Consider the following 23,463-nt stretch of genomic DNA (forward strand, 5'->3'; position numbering starts at 1 on the left):
CCCCTGGTTGCACCATGCTAGGCCATAAGCTCGAGTCCCCTTCTATTTGTGTAAATGAATCCCAATATGGATAAAGCTAATAATAGGCTACTAAAAATATAAAAAAAAACACCACGGGCCACACTTGGGATGTGCGAGAAGAACAGAAGGCACCCTTACAGCAGACTGGAGGAAACCCTGAACTGCATGCTTGGAATTCATGTCAAACAGCCTGAAGAAAGTAGTGCTATACCAGCTCATTTTATAAACTAAAATACGGTATTTTATAAATCCCGAATTGTGGGGGAGGACTGGGGCGAAAATTTTAAAAATGATTTTCAGCCTTATGAAGTCCATTGGTATAATCCACGGTGCTTCAGAATGGATGTGAGAAAATATAGACCTATTAAATTGGTATTGTTATGAGAAGTCTCGCTCTGGTCTATGTCCCCCGTATATGGCTCAAGGCCAGAAGCGTTTTCATACCTAAGCGAAGGAAAGAGGATTACTCAAACCCTAAGTATGATTACGTTATGGAATGTTAGTTATGAAATGATTACGTTAACCTCCTTTCAATTGAAAATGATGGAACAATTGATCCATTGGTTTCTGACAAGTAATCTGGAGACTAAGAACATGATATCCTAAATGCAAATGGAATCTAAGATAAGAGGTTCGACAGACGCAGCGGTTTGCCGATTGGTGTGGTGGGTAGAGCAACTTCTAGACAAATAATCTTTCTGCCGTCACAAATAGTCAACAAGAGACAACGGGCTAGAATAACTACACTAGTGGCATCAGTACTGGTAGTGGTGGTGCTAGATTACAAAGACTGGTGCCAGCGCTGGCCCGTAATACAAACACTGGCAGTATATATATATATATATATATATATATATATATATATATATATATATATATGGTGTATCACTGTATAAGCTTTTTACCAGGAAACATGATAATCACGGTTGCAGTTATAGCTACAATCTAGTTTAAAGTGAGCCATGGCCCAAAGTAACCAAAAATTTAAAATTGACTTAAAAGACGACAAGTAAGCAATTCATTTGTTCTCGATTAAAGAATAAATCATATGTTGTTTTGATTGAAGTAAATAGTAAAAAAAATCAGAAAAAATTTAGTGGAGTATTGAAAAAAGAGCCTGAAGGACTTCAGCAGTGGTGTTGGATCGATATGAAGAGTAAGCCATTGGAATCGTTATTTCGATCGTCCCAGATAGGAAATTTACAGTCCCCTACATTGAAAAACAAGGAAAATCTTTTTATTTCTTCTTCATTAACGGGGCATTGGAACGTCATAGAGAGCTGTTCAATGCTTCATTAAGAAGATAATTTTTAAACATGCATTGTTTTTATAAAATTTTCAAGATACCATCGTCAAAAAATACCATATAACCAAAACTGGTAATCTTTTGGGTGCAATTTCTTGGTTAGAAATGCTGGGAGGCATGAAAAGGATATAATACGTGTCACCATGGTAAAAAACCAATAAACACAAGCATATAATTCCTTATTTTTAGTGCACCTCCTCTTGGCCCATTAGAAACCTAGTAAAGAGGAGACTATAGCCCATAGCGATCAAAGTTCAAAAACCTTGAAAGTAAAAGTTCATTTCGAAAAGAAAAGTGCAGAGATTTAAAAAAAAGGGGCCCAAAGCCTTTTGAAAAGGTTTTTACCTTACTTTCCAGCTCGCCAATGGAGGTCTTTGCTTGCAGCTTAAAATTGTCAAATCTTAATTTTTATTTGCTTACTTCTGTTTTGTTTTTGACACTCTTTTGCCAAATCCTTTGAGCTCTTATAAAATGTTGGATTCCACGAAACAAAATAACAAAAAAATTCTTTCTAATGGGAAGCTGAAAACCTTTGCTGTATTACAGCAGAAAAATTACAATAGCAATGGCACCAACTTTTCCAAAATATATTAACTACACATTTAAAGTCCGTTTAATATCCTTCAGTTTTCTAAAATCTATGTATACTTCACGTAAGACAGTATATCATAAACAGCGGTATCCTTTTTCATAAACTTCTTAAAGATACAGAAGATAATACATCCCTTAAATTCTTTTTTGACGAAATTCCAGATCTTTTTACGGAAAGTATAAAAGGAGTGTGAAGTTAAACCCACACATTTTGCAGAGATATTGTGTTTTCACTAAAGCTTTGTTTTTTCAGAATTGAATCAATTTAGGAACATACCACAAGTCTGTTAGTTTGAACCAATATTGTAGATATGTGATGCATAAACTGTGGAGAAATAAGTTTTGTCGTTTTAACTTCATTTCCGCTCTTTGCTTCCATGAGAAAATGTTTATTTTTTAAAACTTAATCTTCCAAATAAGTTTACACTTAACGTTTTTTGGGATATTCTAGCGCATTGACTGTTTTTGTTCTTGAGCTAGAGGCCCAAGAAATGCCTTCTAAGCATTACGAAAACATAAGGCTCGATAATTAAGAGAAAATTACCTGTTAGGATTTTACCTGCTCTTTTAAGCTGAATCCTTTTCAAAAAAGGAACGTTGAAAGTCTCGTCTCCTTCTAACGAATTATGCTTCGATTGTCCTCTAGTTAGTACTGCAAATTCCTTTGAAAGTCCTCCGTGTCTTACGAATGTCCTATATTCACCAAAGTTACCAATTTGAGGAGTTTTGTTGCTTAAAGTTTTGTAATAATCTAGTAACATTCCTTTGGATGTAAGTGGTAACTGAATTGACACCACATAACAAACAACATTCAGCCAAGTGATGACGTTCACGCTGAAGTTAAAAAAGAAAATTACTGGCATGATAAGCTCTACCACTTAAATGTTAATATAAACCTAGTGAAATAAATTGTTAACAATTTCTGAGATCATACTGGCTAAGCATGACAAACGAAGAAAAAAAAATCGTAAAGAAAAGAAAAAGAGGACAAAATAGCCGATGAGAAATAGAAGAAAATAATGCAACTTATCACTGTTAATACCATGTCCGGTAAGCGATTAGCTTTTGAAAAAGCAGTTCATAAAATGAAAGTTTGAAATTCCATTTACTATTGCCTATTTTATTCAGTTACCCAATCACCGTTGCATAGAAAGGGTCTTCTTTTAGTTTCTGTCTTTGTTTTAAGGTTTGGTTTCTTATATTGTCCTGTAAACTTTATCAGTATTTTTTATTCTTTACTGAAGACTGTAAAACGGAAGTCACGACCGAATCATTTGCACAATTTTCTTCTATTTTTTTATTGGTTGTTTTATCCTCCTTTACTCTTCTTTATAAATTGTTCTTTTCTTTTTGAAAAAGATTCTCAATGAAATTTTTAAGTGCAAAGACAAAATTTAGTTAAATATTTAGCTACAAGACATGCTGGTATGGGCACATCCAAGAAAAAAAATAGCTGATATGTTTTGAAAAGAAATTTTCCTTCAATTCGTTTTAATCTTGAGCATTATTATCCTTTAAATAGAAATAATTCAAAATACTTTTTCCATGTAATAAGTTTTTCAAAGAGATGTAAAGAGCTCTAATAGACCAAAAATGAACAGAAAAAATTCAAATATTTACCCAGATATTACCCAAATATTTAAACATAAATAAAACCCAGAACGATGAGAAATTACAATAAATAACCAAGTCAAACTCAAAGCGAGGAAAAATTAACATGAATAGTGCTGACAACCTCCATACCTTATCTAGAACATAACATAATTTTCACTTCACTGAAAAAAAACAACAAATAACCGTGGATTGTCAGTTTAATATACATATATTGTTATTTATTTTCTAAGGTTTTAATTATTTTTTATTTATTAAAGTCAAAAAGTGAAAACGTTTAAAATGTATTTTGTTTTCAGTAAAGTGCATGTTATACTATTATCTTAAGAAAATATGAGTGTTTTCATTTTTACTTCTGCTCATTTTTTATTTAATGGAGCTCTTTACTTTTCTGCGAGAAACTTTTATAACAATTTTTAATCCTGACACAGATAGTGTTGTTTAAATTGATTTTATACCTCCTCAAGTCGACCTAAGAGATAAATCTTTATTCCCTTCCAAAAACTTATGTCAATGTTATTTGACAACCTGGATATACTTAATAATCGTTTGATGTACTTAAATTGTACGAGCAGAAGTAGTAATAGTAGTAGCCCTGAAATTTTTATCCCCAGTTGTTCTCGAAATATTGCTGAGGTGTCATATTGGCAACCACAAACACGATACCTTTCGATTTTGCTTTAAAGTAGTATTCAATTTTAAATCACAATGGGCCAATCACATAATTGCGAGGGGTTGACACGCCCAATATCCCTAGAGACGTAGTTACTAAACCATTCTATTATGCTGAACAAAATGGCTGTCTCAAAATTTTCACTGGATATGGTTCGAAAATAAATGGGCTTGGGAGAAGGCTGCTTGCCCTCAAATCTCTAGAACTTCTGATTTCCAATTGAAAAAGCTCCTTTAAACGTTTCAATGATATTTCTGACTATTATAGAGCGGCAGTGCCTATGATATTGCTTATATGTCCCTTTGAAAACCTGCATATAGTTTTTCTTCCTAAAAGTCCCTTAAAGTTTTCACTTTATTATCCTAAGAGTCCTTAGTCATAGTAACTCTAATAGAAATATCAATAGTATACACATAGTTCCTTCTGGCTAGCTCAAAATCAACGATAACTTAACCTTAAAGGTTTAACTAACTGAATAACGTAAGCCGTTCTTGAGAAATTGTTGTATCACCCTTGTGAAAATCTACATGCTCATATTTTGATTTGATTTAGTTCAACGTCTGCATAAATATCCCTCGAAAGCTTCACCTCAACAATCTCAGCTTGCGTAGTAGCAATAGCTGCAGTAGCAGTAGTTGTACTGAGCGCATAGTACGTTTGGTTTCTTCAAAATCTCTTTCAACACACGCTGAAAAGCCTGTTTATTATACAGATTTCTCATAAAAAGTTGTTTCTTATAAACAAAGTACCCTAAATACTAAAAAAATTTCTAGTTTAGCTACTTTTTGCTACCTTGCAGAGAGGTTAGGTTAGGAAAATAAAACTCTCAGTGACAAGCATACAGACTTATTCTAGGAAGCCATTTTGAACTACGAACCAGGCTTATTTTATCGCTCTTTGTGATAATAAGGGCAATTCAATATACTCGGGTCCAAACGAAACTCTGTATCTCAATTGATCACTCCATTGTGGTCTGGATTTCAAATTCTTGTCCTGGAACTTTTTAAACTCGCTAAAAAGTTTTTTTCTTTAAATTTCTTAATTTTCATGTTTATTCTCGCAAACCTTGAAAAGAATGGTTTTAGCCTCGATAGAGAAGGGGTGGAGTGCAATAGGGCCAAATTAATTTTAAGTGGTGACATGTTGAAAATAAGATTTATTTTTTCATGATAAAAAAACAAAATTTAAGTGCTATTAGAGGAAAATTTGGACCAATGCCCCCCACCAACAAAGAAAGCTAGGCCAAGCGAACGTTTTGCCCCTACTACGGTCATCTCAACACCAAAGGTCATCATGTATGGCAAGAATACCAGTCCTTCCATGCCCAACAAAACAGGGAGAGTGCGAGCCGTTCTGCCCTCAGTGAGCAAGATCGTGCTTTGAAGATTGTCACCAGACTTTCAACACCTGTGCTCCCCCCACAGAGTCACGATGTGGGACCTTCAAAACTCCTGCAAAACCATTATACGGAGAGTTTACTGTCTCCAGTTGTTACCGCACATATGGACACCAATAAGACCAACCTGCAGGCAAGTAAAATTATTGATAATTTTCGTAAAGATTAATTTTTTTAGCATTGTAAAATAGCTAGCATATTGGGTACTTTGTTCGTTACCTCTGAGAGGGGGGTTAAACAGTATTACCCCATTGTAAAAACAGCTTTTTCTGGTTAAAAAAAAAACATTTCACATTCAAAATATGGTGTTTTTAGATTCTGCTTTCTAATGTTGAAAACTTAGCGTTTTACTCTTGCCTCTAAGAAGAGGATTTGAGAATCCTGATCCTTAGATTAATAATATTGTTTTCCAGCTTAATAGTGGGCCACCACAATAGTTTTTAGGGGGCTTTGAGGGACTTTTCATCATACTTTTATGGTTCCAGGATGAATTTTACGTAACACCCCACATGTGTGCCCTCCTCTTTTGAAAGTGGGGATTACCCAAGGGCCCCTGAAGTCTAGCATGTCAAGCGAGATTGCGTCATCCTTAACATAAGTAAACAGACCATATTACGGAACTATCGAAGAAATCCTGAAAAATGTCTTAAAGAAAAATGTCTTATAAACGTCTTGATAAAATAAATAAAAGAAAATATCTTAAGAAATTTTTGAAAAGTCTTGAAGAGAAATGTCTTTAAAATATCTTGAAATGTCTTGAAGAAAAATGTTTTAAAAATCGTCTTGGAATATCTTGAAAGTCTTGAAGAAAAATGTCTTAAAAACTTCTTGAACTGTTTTGAAATATCTTGAATAACTATCTTGAAGAAAAATGTCTTAAAAACGTCTTGGAATGTCTTGAAATTTCTTGAAAAATGTCGTCAAAACATTTTGAAATGTCTTGAAAAAATATCTTGAAGAAAAATGTCTTAAAAAACTTATGGGAATGTTTTGAAACGTCTTGAAAAATGTCTTGAAGAGAAACTCCTTAAAAAACTTCCCCGTCTGACCACTGGACTGTAACACGTTCTATTACGTAACAACCAAAGTAAACAAACCCTGTTATGCAACAATCAAAAGTAAACAAACCCTGTTACTTAACAAACACTTCCATCGTCTACAAAACCTCTCGATTACGTAATTAACACCTGCGTCTACTTATAAACATCCCCTGTTGTGTAACAACCTCCTGCATCTCTTAGAAAACATTCCCTATTACGTAACATACACCTGCTTCTTGCCCTGAGTGAATCGGCGTTAAACTTCTTCGTCAGTTTGAATCTTAAAGGAAGAAAAGAGTTGAAGAAAGAGTATTGAAAGAGTATTGAAGAGATACTATTGTTATTGTGATCATTTCTTTTTAATATCAATCTAGTTCCATCAGGGTGATATACGCTAAAGCTCCATTAATACTGCTGCTACTACTATTACTACATCTACTACTACTGCTGTTCCTACTACTACTACCATCTCTACTACCACTATAACTATTGCTTGTGTGTTGAGTACTACCAAGGCAGAGGACATTAGAAAATTTAAAGAAATGTTGAGGGGAAGGTTAAACTAAATAAAAGCATACTATGTACCTACAGATTGTCAAAAGGGTGTATTAGCAATATTTTTGTAATGAGTTACCGTATCAAGCTGAAACTTCCAGGACATCTTGAGAGGGATGTAAGAAATGCTTAGGGTATCCACCCCCCCCCCAGTTTATGCTCCTTTTGTGCCCCCTCTGCTAAAGACTGATCGAAATTGCATAGTTATTATTTTGTTCAAACTAGTCTAAAGTTCTAATAGCTATACTTCAAGGAATGCCATACCCCCTTAGCCCCGGAGTTAGGCTCCCTCTTGATCTTAATGATGATTTTGCTTATTCTAAAAATTTTATGCAGAGACATGAAAACTGCGATATTATTATTTTTAAGGAGAATGAAATTATTAATGATTTGTACACCCATCAATTTTCTTATAGTAATCATTCAAAAAAAATACAGTGCTACTTGAACTGATGGGAAAGTAATTTAGTATTTAATCTGTAATCTATTTTAACTACTTTGACAATGCAGTGATAAGGGGATTTTTTACATTCTTCTTGGGGTAAAAGCGTCCCAAAATACAAATTTAAAAAATACTAAATAATTTTATATATTCGTTGCTTACATCAAAAAATATGTGCATTCAGAAATTCACTTTTTACATAGATTCAAATTCTTTCTTTTTTCTTTCTTTTTAATTTGGTCTATTAATGATAATTCAATATTAATTGCCCATTCGATTAGGGCATTAGAATAAAATCATGCATTACTCAATCACTTTCTTCAAGACATTCTTAGTTCTCTTTCTGTCTTTTTATTTTTCATTTTTACATATATGAATTAAAACGAACAGAGATTAAATTAAAAAAAAAACTTTAGAAAAGTACTAATACATATAGTAACACAAGGGAGAAAACTAGAAGTCGTCCCCCCTGTACTCCAATTTTAGCGCGTGTCATTTGTGCCTTACTGAAACAATATATATTTTAAGCGGTTTTTCTTTTACGCTTATAGATTGAAAAAAAAATAAATTAACGAAAGCTCTCAAATTTAATCCGATTACGTATTATAATATCAATCGAGTTCCATCGGATTTCGTGTTTTTCTTTTTTTTAATTCCAAACATATTCCCTAACAATGCATACAAGAACCGAATAGATTTGTCATTGCTAAACTTCAGTTCAAAGAACAAAATGAATTTCTCGAAAAATTAAAACTATTCATTTCCAAAGTTTAATATAGGCATCAATATGTTAATATGGAATAGACCGAAAAAGAAGAATTTAGACATACAACTGTTTTTTTTTTTTTTTAACATGTAAATTTTCTTTTTCATGATCTTGATTGTTATTGAAATTTTGATTTTCTGTTATTATAATATTCTTTGGTGTTTGATTTAACAAATAATTTGGTTTTATGTGTTACAGCATCAATAACAACGCAACGAAGAAAAATGATTTTCCAGGGCTAATCAATGTTTACAAAAATGACCTTTCTTTCGCTTTTCTAGGGCTTTACAGATTGTAAACTGTATTTGATTTAAAACAATATAGAGATTTAACTACGGGGAATGGTTTAAATCAAGTACTCACCTTTCGTCTTGAGACTGCCTTGAGATTTTATTTGGCAGAATATCAACAAGAGGAAAACAAAAGAACATAACCTATATAACAAACATAACTTAAAAGTACTCATGAAAGTGGAAAACTATTTAATTTGTAATCATATCGATCCAAACAAAGCTGCCCCCGAAAAAAGAGTTTATATTGTCAAAAAAAAATAAAGAGTCAGATATATTTCTCCGTATTTTAAATTCATGATGACAAAAAGTGGGGAAAATAAAGCTTTTCCATTTTCTCCTGTTTAAAAATTCTAAACTGTATTTCATTGAAAACATTGCATGTTCTAAACAATTTAGTTTTATAGGGCCATATGTAGAATTTTTTGTGGATGGGGTTTGTTTTTTCCAGTGGGGGGGCTATAAAAAATTTAAGAAACGCATCAAAATTTGATTGGGGCTAACGCTCCCCCCATCCCTTCTGAAGACAAGAAAATAATTTGCATGTTAGAAACAAAATACATGATGAATATTTCACTTTTTAAACTTTCCAAAATTATCAAGACTTCAAGGAGGAAATATCCTCCTTGATTAAAGGAGGAAATATCCTCCTTAATGATTAAACTGTGAATCTACATTCATTTTTTATTTTGTTTAACAATATTGATTTTGGCGGAGTTTATTTCGGTATTATAAGAAATAGGAACATTCATCTTGAAATAAGGCTTGTTCTCAATAAACTGCAAATTATATTTTGGTCTTCAAAAGACATGAGGGGGCATCAGCCTCTCTCATCATAGTTTCTGCTTGTTTTGAGTTTCACTCGGTTATTTTATGTAATTTCTGTTCGTTTTGGGCTTCATTTATTTATTGATGGTGATTTTTTTTAGTTTTATTTTTAGAAAATAAGCTGATTTTTTTCTGCTCATATTTGGTTTATTTGGTTTAATTTAACTCTTTAATTTTCTTTGAAAACTTATTTTGTGGATAATTTTCCTTTTTTTAAAAAAAAGAAAAATTTGCTGACAATCATGTAACAAGTGGCAAATTGAAACAAAAATAGCTGTCATTGAAAAAAGGAACTTGTTCTTTTTTAGAACCCATGAAATCGGACTTTGGTTCACCACAGTAGGGAGTTTGGCAGGTAAAATGGGAATAATTATAGAGAGCAGTGAAAAACAGAAAAAAAAGTAAGAGTAGAAATCAGGGACAAAATAACCAGGTGAATTTAACTTTTGCTGCACTTATTCTTATTATTAGTGTGAACTAATTGTGCTCATGTTTTTAGTTTTTTGTATATTTTAAGATTCCTGTAAGTCCTTAGCAATTCTTCAAGGGAAGTCGATTTTTGAATGTAAATAATTTAGAACATAATTTTCTATGTTTAAAGAGAATAAGCAATTACAAGGAAAATGTAAAGAGTTAAGGAGAAACTGTAACTTTAACGATGTTTGAGGAGGAACAAGCTTGACACTTCCATACACAGAAGTCATTAAGGTTTATTTTTATAGCTCAGTGAAATGGAACCTATTTTTTTTCATTCAGTTTTCCCAAGGAGCAATTGTAAGAGTATAAATTTTTTAAATAATTTGACTTTGAACAAAATCTCCCAAGTTAAACCCGTTACTTTAGAATAAAAAAAAAAATTGGAAAAACTCATTAGTATAGCAAACCCATTAGTCTTAGTTCATTAGCACTGTTTTTCAATTCATCAGTCTGAGAATTTGTTTCCTAGGGGTAAAAAAAACCTGAGCATCCCTGAATTAATTTATCGTTTTCAGCGTATGCTTCAAAAATCATTTGGAAGAATTGCTAAAGAAAGATCTCCTAATTCTGTAGAATTAGAGAATTAGTTTTCAACCTAAGACCTGCCATTAAAGAAAAATTCAGGAGAAATAGTGTAAAATATTTGCATCTATAGCATGTTTGCCAGGATGCCACATCCATCCTGTATTTGTAGCATTTAGAGCACATTTCCCCGAAAATACTGACTTATAAGTATATCTGAAGAAAGTAGATATTATTTTGTTACTTTTGGTCCAGTTAATAAATTCTGAAATTCAGGCTAACAAACCCCTGCAACCCATGCTTCGTGGGTGACATAAGCGTTTACTGTTAGTAAAAGTAGATATCCTTTTAGTACCAAAGGCGTCGGTATAGCGTTGCCTATAGTAAAGAGACATAAGGCTTCAATGTCTTAATTTGTATTTTTTCCCAGAGGCACTTTATATGGTAGGGGTTGGTCTTATACAATTAGAAGAAAAATGATTCGATTTGAAATCAGAAGTTCTAGTGCTTTCTTTAAGAGTCAAAAGTGATCAGAGGGCGAATAGCCCCCCTCCTGTGGCCTTTTTCTTCAAAAGCATTGAATCAAAATTTTGAGATAAACCATTTTGTTCAAATAGTCTAAAGACCAAATAACTATACCTTCAGGGTTGACAACCCCCCTCAGCCCCAGGGAATGTAATGCTGTAAGTTATGCTAGTTGCCCATAATTAATCCATAATTTTTTTACGGAAGGGGTGGTCGAGTAAACTTTGGAGGGTACTTATTCGATTGCAAATCAAAGTTTTAGTGTTTTTTAGGAGTCAAAAGTCATCGGAGGGTAGCCATCCCCACAGACCCTTTTCCCCTAATGTAACAATCTGAAAGTTGAAATTTGAGCTTATTAATTTTTACTATTTAGGTTAACCAAAACAATGGTATATTATTCCTGAATTAGCTTCAAATATATATTTTTTTGTTTTCTCACTAGAAAGTTTTTTTTTCAGAACACGTTTTAAAAAATCTAATTACTATGGGCCGTGGTTGCTATTCATTAGTCAGGAATACCACCATATACTTAACAAACTTTAACAGTTCATTAAAATCATTTATTAAATTTTTTTTTTAGTTTCACCGTACTTTTTACTCGCATAGAGTTTTTCTTTTAAATTTCATTCTTTTTTATTCATTACACAAACTTATTTCATTTTCAAGTTCCACTATGCTGCTTTATTGTATAATAGGAGACTGAGTAATCAATTATTGCAAGCATTTGGTGCCACACCGGAAAATTATGCTAATTGCATTTGCTTGCTATGTGAATGACAGCGTGGGGTCTAGGAGGAATATTATATCATTTACCCTAGCCTGGGACACTTGAAGACATTAAAAATGTATAAAGTACGAAAATGAGAAATATCATCCTTTAAATCTCGGTAAAAGTAAATTAAATTTTCTTAAATTTTCCTTCTGGAAAATTGACTGTCTTGGTTTTTGACCATTGAAGTCAGTCACCAGAGAAAAAGTTGCACTTTTAGGCCCTTCGGTTCAGTTCCTTATCTCTATTGAAAAAAATAGCTACAGATCACATTATGACAGAATATTACTAAGATGAAATATAGTACTTCCAACCGAGTAATACTTTATTTTATAGTTTAAATGTAAAGACCTGTTGTTAACACTTATTAACATTCCTACATTGTTTTTTTCTTCTTCTTTTCGGCACTTTTGAACTATAGGTCTTCAGGAAGTTCGAGGCTCTTTCCATTCATAAATTCGAGATCCATTGCATTTAAATAGCTATAAATGTAACATATTCTTTTGGAAAGAAGGTTCTGTAATGCTAGTTTTTCTTTAGCAAAACGATTCTAAACAGGGATAAAACAGCAAATTGTAAGCCTTGTTTCAAAATAATCATGTCTGGAATGTTAAACCTGACCTTCAAATGGATAATTTTTTTTTGATAGCTGTTGCTCCCTCAAGTTTCCTGCTACATTGTTATAGCAGAAGATAAGAAACAAAAATTGCCAAAATTTATCAAGACAAGAAGAAAATAATCGGGCAAATAATAATAAGATCGAGGTCACCTACATTGTTATAGCAGAAGACAAGAAACAAAAATTGCCAAAATTTATCAAGACAAGAAGAAAATATTCGGGCAAATAATAATAAGATTGAGGTCCCCCCCCCCTTAATGAGCTCTCGATTTGTTTAACCATTTTTCAGGTAATGGAAGGATACTGTTGGAGAGATTTTTTTACTTGAATATTTTCTTAACAATAAAAAAAAAGAACTTACATCATAACTATGTATCCCTTATTCCCCGTTTTCTACAGAGCACTTGTTGCTGAAGAACTGTTTGATTCTAACTGCACGACAGTCTATTTTACTTGTCACAGAATTAGCGGGGTCTCCAGCCAGTAAAAGTTTTTCCCGCAAAGATTCTAAGCCAATAGAAAAAGAGATGGAGATAGTTGGAAAATATACTTTATATTGCCTACGCACATTAATCTGTTTGTTAACCAGAACCGCGAAAGAGCATATTGAACAGTTTGCTTTGTTTTTTAACAAAAATTCAGTGAATAAACTTTGAATTGCATTGGAAATTTTTTTTATAAGATTAACTTCATAGCTGGGCTGATGGTTTTTCAAATTCGTTAGGCAGAATATTCTGAGGCATTATAGTTCTGACAAGGATCAAACTATTCAAACGTGGTAACAAATGACACCGAGCACATAGTAGGAGGCACCATCTAACTCATGGATCAGAGAAATTTGTCTGTCGAGGCAAAACAACGCATCTAAATTTCAAGATTCACAAAAAAATTCTAGCGCAAAGACAATATTTTTCTCTCTCTCTCTCTTTATGACTGCAATTTTAAATAGAAAATATTAGGAAATTCTTTTCATAGAGATTTTTTTCAAGTAATTTTTCTTAGGTGCTTTCTAGATAGAAGAATTAAAAAGAAATAATCCAAATTGACACTTGATGCAATGCATAGAGCTCTTCTAAATGCTTAACCACAGATGATATTTTTCAAGTAACGTAAGGTATTTTTAACACAACAGCTCAGTTTTGTAAGTTATGTGCTATCATATAGATGATCATTTATTAGGAATTATTCCATTCCTAAGGGGTTTTCAATGTTCTAACTGTTATCTAAACAATAAAAGCATTGTGGCTGCAGTCATACACGTCAATCAGGGTCGAGGGAGACATTTGTCCTTCGTCCTAGATTTCGGAAAATAGATTATTTTTTATTTGCATTGAAAGTACCTTATTTGTATTTTCATTTAGAAAAACGAAAAAACAACAAAACTGGTCCTCCACTCTTTAAATTTTTAGAATAAAGTTTCCCCATTCCCCCTACAATTCTATAAATCTTCATACTATAAGATTAAGCGGGATAACTATATAGGTCACTGATTATTTTTATATCAATGATGTTCTGTTGTTTTTCATTTATTTATTCACACGCCTAATACTGAATGATTAAAAGGCAGTTTGAATGGATTTCAAGAAATTATTAGATTTTTTGGATTTAGATTAGGCTCTATGGTATAATTTTCGGTTTACCATGAGATATTCGTTTTGATTTTTTGTTTTTGTGCTCGATGTTTCAGGTAAATGAGCATTATCATTGCTAGCATTCTTAGGGCCTGAATCTGAAAAAAAAAATCATAGTAGCATTTGTTCTTCCATTTAAACTTTTCGTCATCAAAATGTAATTTTAAGCCATAACAATTAAGCCAATGTAATTTGAATTACAGTCTTTATTGAATAGGCATATGGTAGGTCGTTGGTAGGCTTTGAGCTTGATGTTTTAAGCAGGATTGCCACCTCAGTTAGTTCCAAAAGTGCTACAATTGCTTAAATTTGCGTGCTATACAGTGAGTTTGGCTGCTATAATAAAACAAACGACTGTAATAGTGCTAAATTAGCACTTTCATGCTATTTTAGCAACCCTGAGGCATGTTCTACAGTCTTACACATAATAAAATAGTGCCAAAGTAGTACTTTCGTGATACAAGTGGCAACCCTGTCTCAAAATGTCGTTTCCTTTTGCTGATCATTGTTGCCAAGTATACTTTCTTTTCATCAAAGGTCTTGCTGTCAACTATTATTGAGCAATAAAGTGCTACTTTCTATTCGTGATCAGACTGATAGGTATTCATGGGCAACCCTAACAGCCTTTTTTTCTTTTATATAGTGTGGATTGCGTGTTGCATGCACTATTTGCCACTTCTATGCATGCACAGAATTCTGTTTTTCGACATATATATTTTCCCTTTTTTTTAAATTAATGTCGCGCACGATAATGAAATGAGCAAGAGAATTTTAATTCTTAGTTTTATGAGGAGGAGCCCTCCCCCCTCCAAGCACCTAAGCATTCATTTTTCTGAAGAAGGCTGAGTTTACATTGATTTTCGAATTCGAATTTACATAGATCTCTGTACACAAAATTAAATATTCCTGGATTTTTCAGATTTTTTTTTTGCAAATCCGACTCGTATAGGTTTGGCTCCCTTAGCCCTTTTTCCTGGTGGGGTTGGATCTTGTGTCTGAGTTCTCCATTACAGGATTTTTTAATTATGGAAACAAAGGTACTAATAACAACAAAATCAATTTTAATATAATCAAGATTTGAAGTTAAAGTTAAACTGTAAATTTTGAGATGGTATTAATTTATTGCTAAAAGGAGTAAGCTACTTACTTCGCTTAGGAGATGAAGATGGAGGAAATACGAAAATTTCGATAGCAAATGAGAAAATACCATTATAGTATAAAATATTTACAGTTCTACAGCCCTAATACTAAGTAGAATAAGGTAGGACAAATTAACATACAAAGAGGTTGGGGTCATATTCAGATTTTGTGAAATTCTAAAAGGGAGCTGAAGGAACAAATCTTAGATATACGAACAAAAAATATAGATGTTGGCTGAAGACGTAATTGATATTTATTTTTTACTGGCTCTAAGGCTACGTATATATAAATATTGTTAGCCAGATCATTTAGTCCAAAGGTGTCAATTATTGCACCATTAAGATTGCCACAAGTGTCACTTTTATTTTTTTAATTTTTTCTTTGAACTGTTTCACTTTTGATAAATTAAGAATTCTTAGGGGTTTTATGAATTTTTGGGATCCGGCCAATACGTACATAAGGCTAGGTCTTCAGGCCTGTACTCCCCGTCCTATATAGACCACCCACCCAAGGAGGCAGTTGCCCCCCAATTATCTGGAGAAAAATAATTTTATAGCCTATGCCCCTTGACTTTTCAGATGCGAACCCCTCTTGCCCCCCAAGAAAAAGAAAATGCTGGAGCTACGCCCCTGATTGTGTGTATAATCTAATCCCGGAAACTTTTGAAGAGTTCTATCGTTTTAGAAGTTCTGTTCATGATCATGATACAAGAGCATGTGATAACTTGGTAGTGGAGATTAGAAATAGTATGATATCTGGTTTTACTTTAAAGTATCTTCTCCCTTCTATGTGGAATTCAGCTCCTATGAGTGTCAGGGCGGATGAGCACCTCCCAAAGTTTAAAAAATAGATTAAAATAGTATTTATTGGAGAATTATTCATTTTTTTTAGGGGGAGTGTGAGTGGGCAATAGGCCTGGGGGAGGAGTGGGTAGAAAGGGTCGGCGTGGCTGGAGTCGCTTTTGGATGCTGGTTGTTGCCCTGTGGATGTTTGCGAGAAGGTGATTGCTTAAAAATAATTTCTTAAACCACACCGACCTGCCTTTATATAAAGAAAGAAAACAACCGAAAATGGGGGTTTGAAGGCCAAACGAGAACAGTAAAAAAAAAAAACACAAAGCGAATATTTCGAGAGGATAACCGCCTCTCTTCTTCAGAGCAAACAAAATAATATCTTCGAGGAAAATGCCGAAGAAAAAACAAACAACATAACAACACTGAAAGTCAATGTAAAATAAAACGAAAAAAAAACGATGAAAAAAACAGCTAATTAGAAGATAAGTAAAATTGCAATAAAATCTAAAAATTATAAAATAAAAACCAAATACCTAAAAACCATAAAGTGAGTCATTTGCCAGTATTCACGATTTGCAAAAAAAAACTGCCATCAACGGATACTAGCGAACAACTGAAAAATAAAAGAAAAATTCATTCACTCAAAACAAAACGAACCAGCAATTAAATAAGCTGGAGAACTATGTCATCTGATTTCTGATTTTATTAATTGTATTCCTTGCAGACAACCTTTGAGACCTAAGGAGATGTTGATGTGTTTGATTATGTGATAGGGAAGGTGGTTCAAGGCTCATTTCAGGGATTACTAAAGTATCGGCTTCTCTTTTGAAAAAACCGGAGTGTGACTCGTTTGTGACTCATACTCATTTTGTTTGCGCTGAAGAAGAAGGGTGGTTGTCCTCTCGAAATATTCGCTTCTTGTATTTTTCAGTATTTTCGTTTGGCCTTAAAAAGCCTATTTTTTTATCGTTTTCTTACTTTATATTAGGTGATTTTTTTTTTAATTTGCTAGTTTAGGATGTTTTTAGGATTATTTTTGTAGGTGCTCACTATGCGTAAGCAAGAATTGGTTTTTTCTCCTGTCGTAGTGATTTATATTTCTAATGGTTTATATTTTTTTAATGGTTATATTTTTGTTAATGGTTTATATATAATCCTCTTTAGTAGAAGTGGCGGTATGCAAATGTAGGATCAATAACGAACTCAACTTACCATAGTAGTATTGTATATTGTACCCTATCAAATAATTGACATTCTCCGTAAAACAGTTTAACGATGGTTATCAATGAAATGTCTCTTCTGGGATACTGTAACAACAACTCTGAATTGGGAATCTCAGCAAGTTCTTTTTTCGATCAGAGAAGTTTTGATTAGATCTGAGCCAGTCAATTCTGAATTTTTAATCATACTCTCCCTCCATTACAGAAAACTTTTGTATTTTAATACCACCTTCAAAACCTGGTAATTCAGGTTCAAAGCTCCCTCGTGACTAAAAGAATTATGGATTCCTATATTTTTAAAATTACATTCAGACGTGACTAAAATATAAGGGACTGGATAAATTAAAGAATAGTCATAAAATTACCTTTTGAATTGACATAAAGTAAAATGATGTGTTGAATAAATGTTGTGCAGCTACTGACATTTTAGACGATTATTTATTCTTTCTCCTTCTTTACGCCCCAGTACTGACTTCTTTAAATAATAAAAATTGCAAAAAAAAATAAATAAAGGAAAACATAACACCAAGGAAAATTGTCTCTGATAGGCTCAGTCAGGCAAGTGCGCATGAATTGATTTGGAGGAAGATTTTTCATGATTTAGATTTTAAATCGGTGCCTATTTAAAATCAAAACCAGACAAATATTCGGGGAGTCCAAAGTTGGGTTCGTCAGCTTGTTTTCGAATATATATATATATATATATATATATATATATATATATATATATATATATATATATATATATATATATATATATATATATATATATATATATAGCTTCTCCCCACCGAAAGCGAATTTTGCGGGTATAGACATGTTTTAACTCTTTCATGTGATGTCATTTATGAACTATTTAAGGAAGGGTTCTGAATGATTAAATATTAATAATCATATATCTTTCAGATGGCATTAGTATGATTTTCATAAATCAAAACAACCTTAGTGAATATTTACAAAATATTTCATAAACAGAAAATTCAGTGTCCAAGGGTTTATCAGCTTGTCGATTTTAAATCTGAGGCTGACATTGCAGTATACCATTCTTTATCATGAACTGGTTTTTCTTAGAAGTAAAACACCCCTAGTTATTCGATGTCAGTATCTTTGACACTATGATAAAAAGCCTTTGTTAAAAGCATGTGCTCTTTGTTCACTCTGTATTTTAATTGGAAACTTTCTTCTGATAATGATTTTAAAAGCTTCCTCTTAAAAGGGTGGGAAATTTTATTGGGAGAATTGAGAGAAAATCTATATACCACATACTGAGACCTAAAATTGAAACATATAATTTGTACCTAGTCCTCAGTGTTGTTTCTTGAATGTCTTTAGAGCTAAATCCACCGCAATTTGATTCTTACATAGAAGAATGATGAGGTCTTTTTCTTTTATCTTCTACTTCCTTTCTGATCATGCTCCAAAATATCCCAAAATCAGTCGAAACGCCTTGAAGAACGTTTTTCAATTCTATGTGAAGAGTAGGAGCTTTAATGATTTTGTGCCCATTAAGAATGTCATGGAGCTTTCGCAAGCTGGAATGTAATCTCCTGAAAATTACTGATGATGAATATACCTCTGATTGTTTTGTTTTGTGATCATCATCTTTTAAGTTAATGTATACTGATTGATTGCAATGGAATTCAACGTCCATTTCATCAATTTCAGCTGTAGTGAATATGACACTTCTCCTCTATGGAGCTTCTAGCTCATCAATATTTTCCCTCGCTTCAAGTTCTTTGTCAGTCCAAAAGTTCGAAGTATTTACCTTTGGTCCTAATTTATCTAAAATCTGCAAAAGACTGATCTTATCGGGTTCTAATTTTAGCATGTACAATTCAGCTGAATCAGGATGAGCAATTGGGATCAATATCCTTCGGCTCTAACACAGGGTACATTGCACCCTGTGGTAGAGCCTCTTAGGGTGCGTTAAAATATCATAGGGTAGGCGTCCAGTTTTAAGTTACCCTGTTACATCGGAATACAAAAAGCCGCGGCATTTTCAGTTTAAAAATTTGTGCAAACTAGATAAGATCATGGATTACTGGACGTTTAAGCCACTCTGAGAGAACCGCTGCCCCTCCAACTCAATAAACCAATGCTGTACATTTGATGCAAAATATCTAGTTCTTACTTCATGGCTGCGGGGCCTGAAGTGTGGGATAACTTTGGGGACTTCTGGTTTAGAGAGAGAGAAAGATGGGTTTATTAATATAAATAACAAAACAAAACAAGCAAATGGCCCGAAGCAAAGCTTGTTCGGGCTTACAACCCCAATACACATACAATAAAACAATACGAAAAAGAAGAAAAATAAAAAGAAAAGGAAAGGAAAAGAAAAAAGAAAGAAAGAAGAAAAAAAATAAATTACCCTGCATTTCAATCGAAACGGATTTACACTTCAAAAGAGACAAAACAAAAAGAAACTAAAACCACTTTACCAGTATCGCCAAAATCGAAACCAACATCTTGGCTCCACTTGAGGTCCACTCAACTATCAAAACCATAAATATTAAGGCAAAATAGCTTTAATTCCCGCCGAAATTCAAAAAAACTATCCATGTTTCTCAAAGTCGTAGGTAAACAATTCCATGCATGGGGTCCTAGATGCCGAATAGAAAATTGAGATCTACGGGTAATAGCAAGCAGACGACGAATTATATCGGACTGTCTCGTAGAATGTGTATGAATATCACTTCCTAATTCAAACATACTTTTAAAACATGTTGATAAACAATTTTGAAAATATTTATATATAAACAGGCTTCGATAAAAAATAATAAGTCCTGCTAAAGGCAAGATTTTGCATTCTATATACCTCTTTTGTACCGAGTCTTTAAAACCTACACCACATAACACTCGAAGCACTTTATTCTGCAAAAACTCGAACACGATGGAGATGAGGAGGAAATGTACTACCCCAAACATTGCAACAATATAGCAGATAAGGATGAATTAAGGAATAATATATTGTTCTTAAAATATCTCTTGGGAAAATATACTGCAACTTTCTTAAAATGCCAACATTCCAAGCGAGTTTAAGACTAATATAATCTATATGTTCTCTAAAGCTGAGACATTCATCAATTAAAACTCCTAGATATGTTGTACAGTTTATTCTTAAAATACTCATATCAGCAATATTAAGTCTGTCTATCCAAGGGTAATAATTTGAGCTCCTACCATACAATAAAAAGCAAGATTTACTATAATTTAAATTTAACTTATTAAGCTTCATCCAATTTTGTACAAACTACAGACAAGAACTAATACGACTCAACAGCTGAATTCCTGTTCGTGCAGCCACAGTTATATGAGTGTCATCCGCAAAGCTGGGAACAATTACTTTTTCCCCGTCACATCCAATGTCAAGATCATACGAAATCATATTAAATGATTTAGAGCGGAACGCATCTGGATGATGCTAAAGTAATAAAAAAAAGCGGGGAACTGAAGCACATGAGAGCAAGGAATAAAAAGAAATATCCATTGAAAGTAACTTAACAGCGCTAACTGTCCCGGGAAAATTTTTTCTCATTTTTAGGATTTCATCTTTAGGGCTCTCAAATATTTTGAATTTCATTTCATAATTTCCATCGATATCGCACTGTAAGGGATATAAGGGAAGTTTCAAGGGTAACATCATAATATCTAAGTTTAGCCATGAGACCCCGACTATACCCTATTTTAGCCTCGAAGGAATACCCTGTAACATGTACCCTGTTCAATACATTTTAGAAGTTAAATGTTTATCCTTGTAGCTTAGAAACATTACATTTAGATTCCTACTGGTACCGAGATAGAAAAGGAGAGGCAGGCCTTCATGAGCCTCACAATATGTAATGAAATTTTAGAAGCTATCTGATAATTCAGTCTGACATTATTGGAATGTAAGAAATGATCAGCACAATGAATGGGACGTTAAATTTGACAGTTGATTGACTGAATAATTTACAAAATAAATGTTAGATTTCAAGCTAATGTACAGCTGTTAGTTGGCGATTTTACTTCCATTAAGGCGAGAATAAACCTGATGGGAAATAAAATTTTAAGCCTATGATAAGCGAATGAAACTCTTGACTAGTCAATCTCTATTGGATGAAAATTGGCCGAATGTGTGTAATCCCATTGTTTTGGGGCGTAAGCAGAAGTATTTAGTGCAGTGAGTTTGTTTCAAAATGTCTTTGCGGATCGATTACTTTTGTCCATATGGCCCGTCGGACTTAATTAAATCATTCGCACCAAAGTTTGTTAAGATTAAAGTAACTGATTTTCAGACGCTAGTTAAAATATAAGAAATACGAAACGGTTAAAAGGTAATTCGGTGCTTATAACGAGATACTTATTAGTTGTTGTCCGCCAAATTCAAAAAGAGTTACTGGGGATAAAATGCATTCTAGTTAAGAGAAGCAAAGAATGCTAGATGCCTCATACATTGGGCTACCAAAAATCCTTTGTGTTAATTAAATAAATAAAAAACAAGTTTTGTATAAGCCTAGACAAGGACTTATAGAGACAGAAACATGTTAATAAAACAATTCATACTTCATAACATGCAGAATAACTGTAGCTAACAGACTTTGTATGCAGCCCCGCTAAGCTTTACTCCCAACCCTCCCACTAATTTGCAAATATATAGCCCAAATTATATATTTTCAATGCATTCTGCCAGTCGTCACTTGTTTTTCTGGTCCTTGTTTCATCAGATAAGATTCAATTTAAAGGTACACGGGTTGAAACAAGAGACATCTATTGGGAGAATAGATGGGAAATATATAATTTTGGCTATATATTTACACATTAGAAGGATTGGGGGTAAAGTATAGCGGGGCTGCGTAATCTGGTTTGCATATTACGCATAATGACTTGTTAGAGGGTTAGGAAAAAAGATGTTACTTAATATGGTTTGTTTACTCTTGATTGTTACGTAATAGGGTTTGTGGAGTTATGGAAGTGTTACAGAATAGGAACTCTTAGAGTCCACTAGCCAAGGCTCAGGGGGTTTTATTAAGATATTTTTCTTCAAGATGTTTTTTCAAGACATTTCAACACATTTTTTAAGATATTTTTCTTCAAGACGTTTCAAGACACCCCGAGAGGTTTTTTAGGACATTTTTTCTTCAAGACGTTTCAAGACATCCCAAGACGTTTTTCTTCAAGACTTTTTCTTCATGATTTCTTTAGTTCTTACTTAATAGTTTCTCTGATTCTTAAAAAGCCTACGAAGGCAATGTAGGAAAAACCTTCAAGGCCCGCTAGTGGGGGATCTTCAAGACGCCGGTCCCTAAGGAGAAATTGAAGCGGGGGCCCCCTAACATTCAATTCCAACGGGAGGCCACCTAACCTAATCTCCTTGCTGATAATGTCTGCAATTGCTCTTTTTATTTTGCTTTCTATTTCACTGTCTAATACGTAATTATTTTTATATAGTTTGCAATTTTGGCACCTAGACAGGATATGGTTTATGATTTTGACAAAAGAGTAGGCCTGTCATCTTGTTGTCTTGTTTTCGATACTAATAACAGAAAGATGGCGATGGGATCTATCAATGGTTAACGTGTTACCAGCAGCATAAGCACGAAGTAGGCCTTCGTTATCAACTAAATATGTTTTTGCATTCTCTTTGAGCAGAAACATCTCTAGTAGTGTTACTCTCGCATATCCACCATCATAAATGTTGCATCTTTTCGATATTCCAAAGTAATTTAACTCCTTACTGTCATGACAATGCACGCATACGTTTCAAATAGTGTCATCACTACTACTTGTTTTGTCGTTCAGATATTTCTCCTTGTCAGCATTTAATGTAACGATATCTTTTCATGTGCTCACATTTTCTTGGAATATTTCATCTTCCTTTTTTAAAAGTAGGATGTAAGTATTTATCCTTCCAATGTAAAAGTGATGCTGAAAAAGTATAACAAACTGGCTATTGTCGATTGTCAGCCATAGATTACCTCGGAGGCAGCCGTATAAAAGACTTGGAATTCGTGGAACTTGGTGCGGAATTGGCTGAGTCAAAATTATGGAATCGAGGGACAGAAGTGGGAGAACCGGAAATGATGCAATTGGAACCAGATTTGGAGTTGGGATCAGAGGGGACATAGTTGGAACGGGAATTGGCCGAATCATCGGGGTGGGAGCTAGCAGAAACGGAGGTGGAACCGTTGTCGTTTGGGGTCAGAAGCACGGGAAGCGGAATTGGTTATTACTTTATTAAAACAAAATATCTAGAAAAATATTTTGGAAT

At 33.4% G+C, this 23,463-nt stretch overlaps 1 protein-coding gene across 4 annotated transcripts in view; it reads right to left on the reverse strand.

The window, feature by feature from the left end:
- Positions 1-16,649, reverse strand: part of LOC136042006 (uncharacterized) — a 55,598-nt gene extending 38,949 nt beyond the window's left edge. Inside the window, exons 1-2 of one of the 4 annotated variants that reach the window (XM_065726842.1) lie at positions 16,530-16,649; positions 2,463-2,752 (exon numbers count right to left, since the gene is read on the reverse strand). In XM_065726842.1, the coding sequence (XP_065582914.1) occupies positions 2,463-2,752; positions 16,530-16,552 (313 nt within the window). In that variant the 5' untranslated portion in view covers positions 16,553-16,649. Of the gene's footprint in view, positions 1-2,462; positions 2,753-12,792; positions 12,946-16,529 lie in introns of those variants that run through there. The other 3 variants (XM_065726843.1, XM_065726845.1, XM_065726844.1) reach the window with 3 other exon arrangements.
- Positions 16,650-23,463: the final 6,814 nt, after the last annotated feature.

This window comes from Artemia franciscana, unplaced genomic scaffold (assembly GCF_032884065.1).
Source record: "Artemia franciscana unplaced genomic scaffold, ASM3288406v1 PGA_scaffold_55, whole genome shotgun sequence".
NCBI lineage: Eukaryota > Metazoa > Arthropoda > Branchiopoda > Anostraca > Artemiidae > Artemia > Artemia franciscana.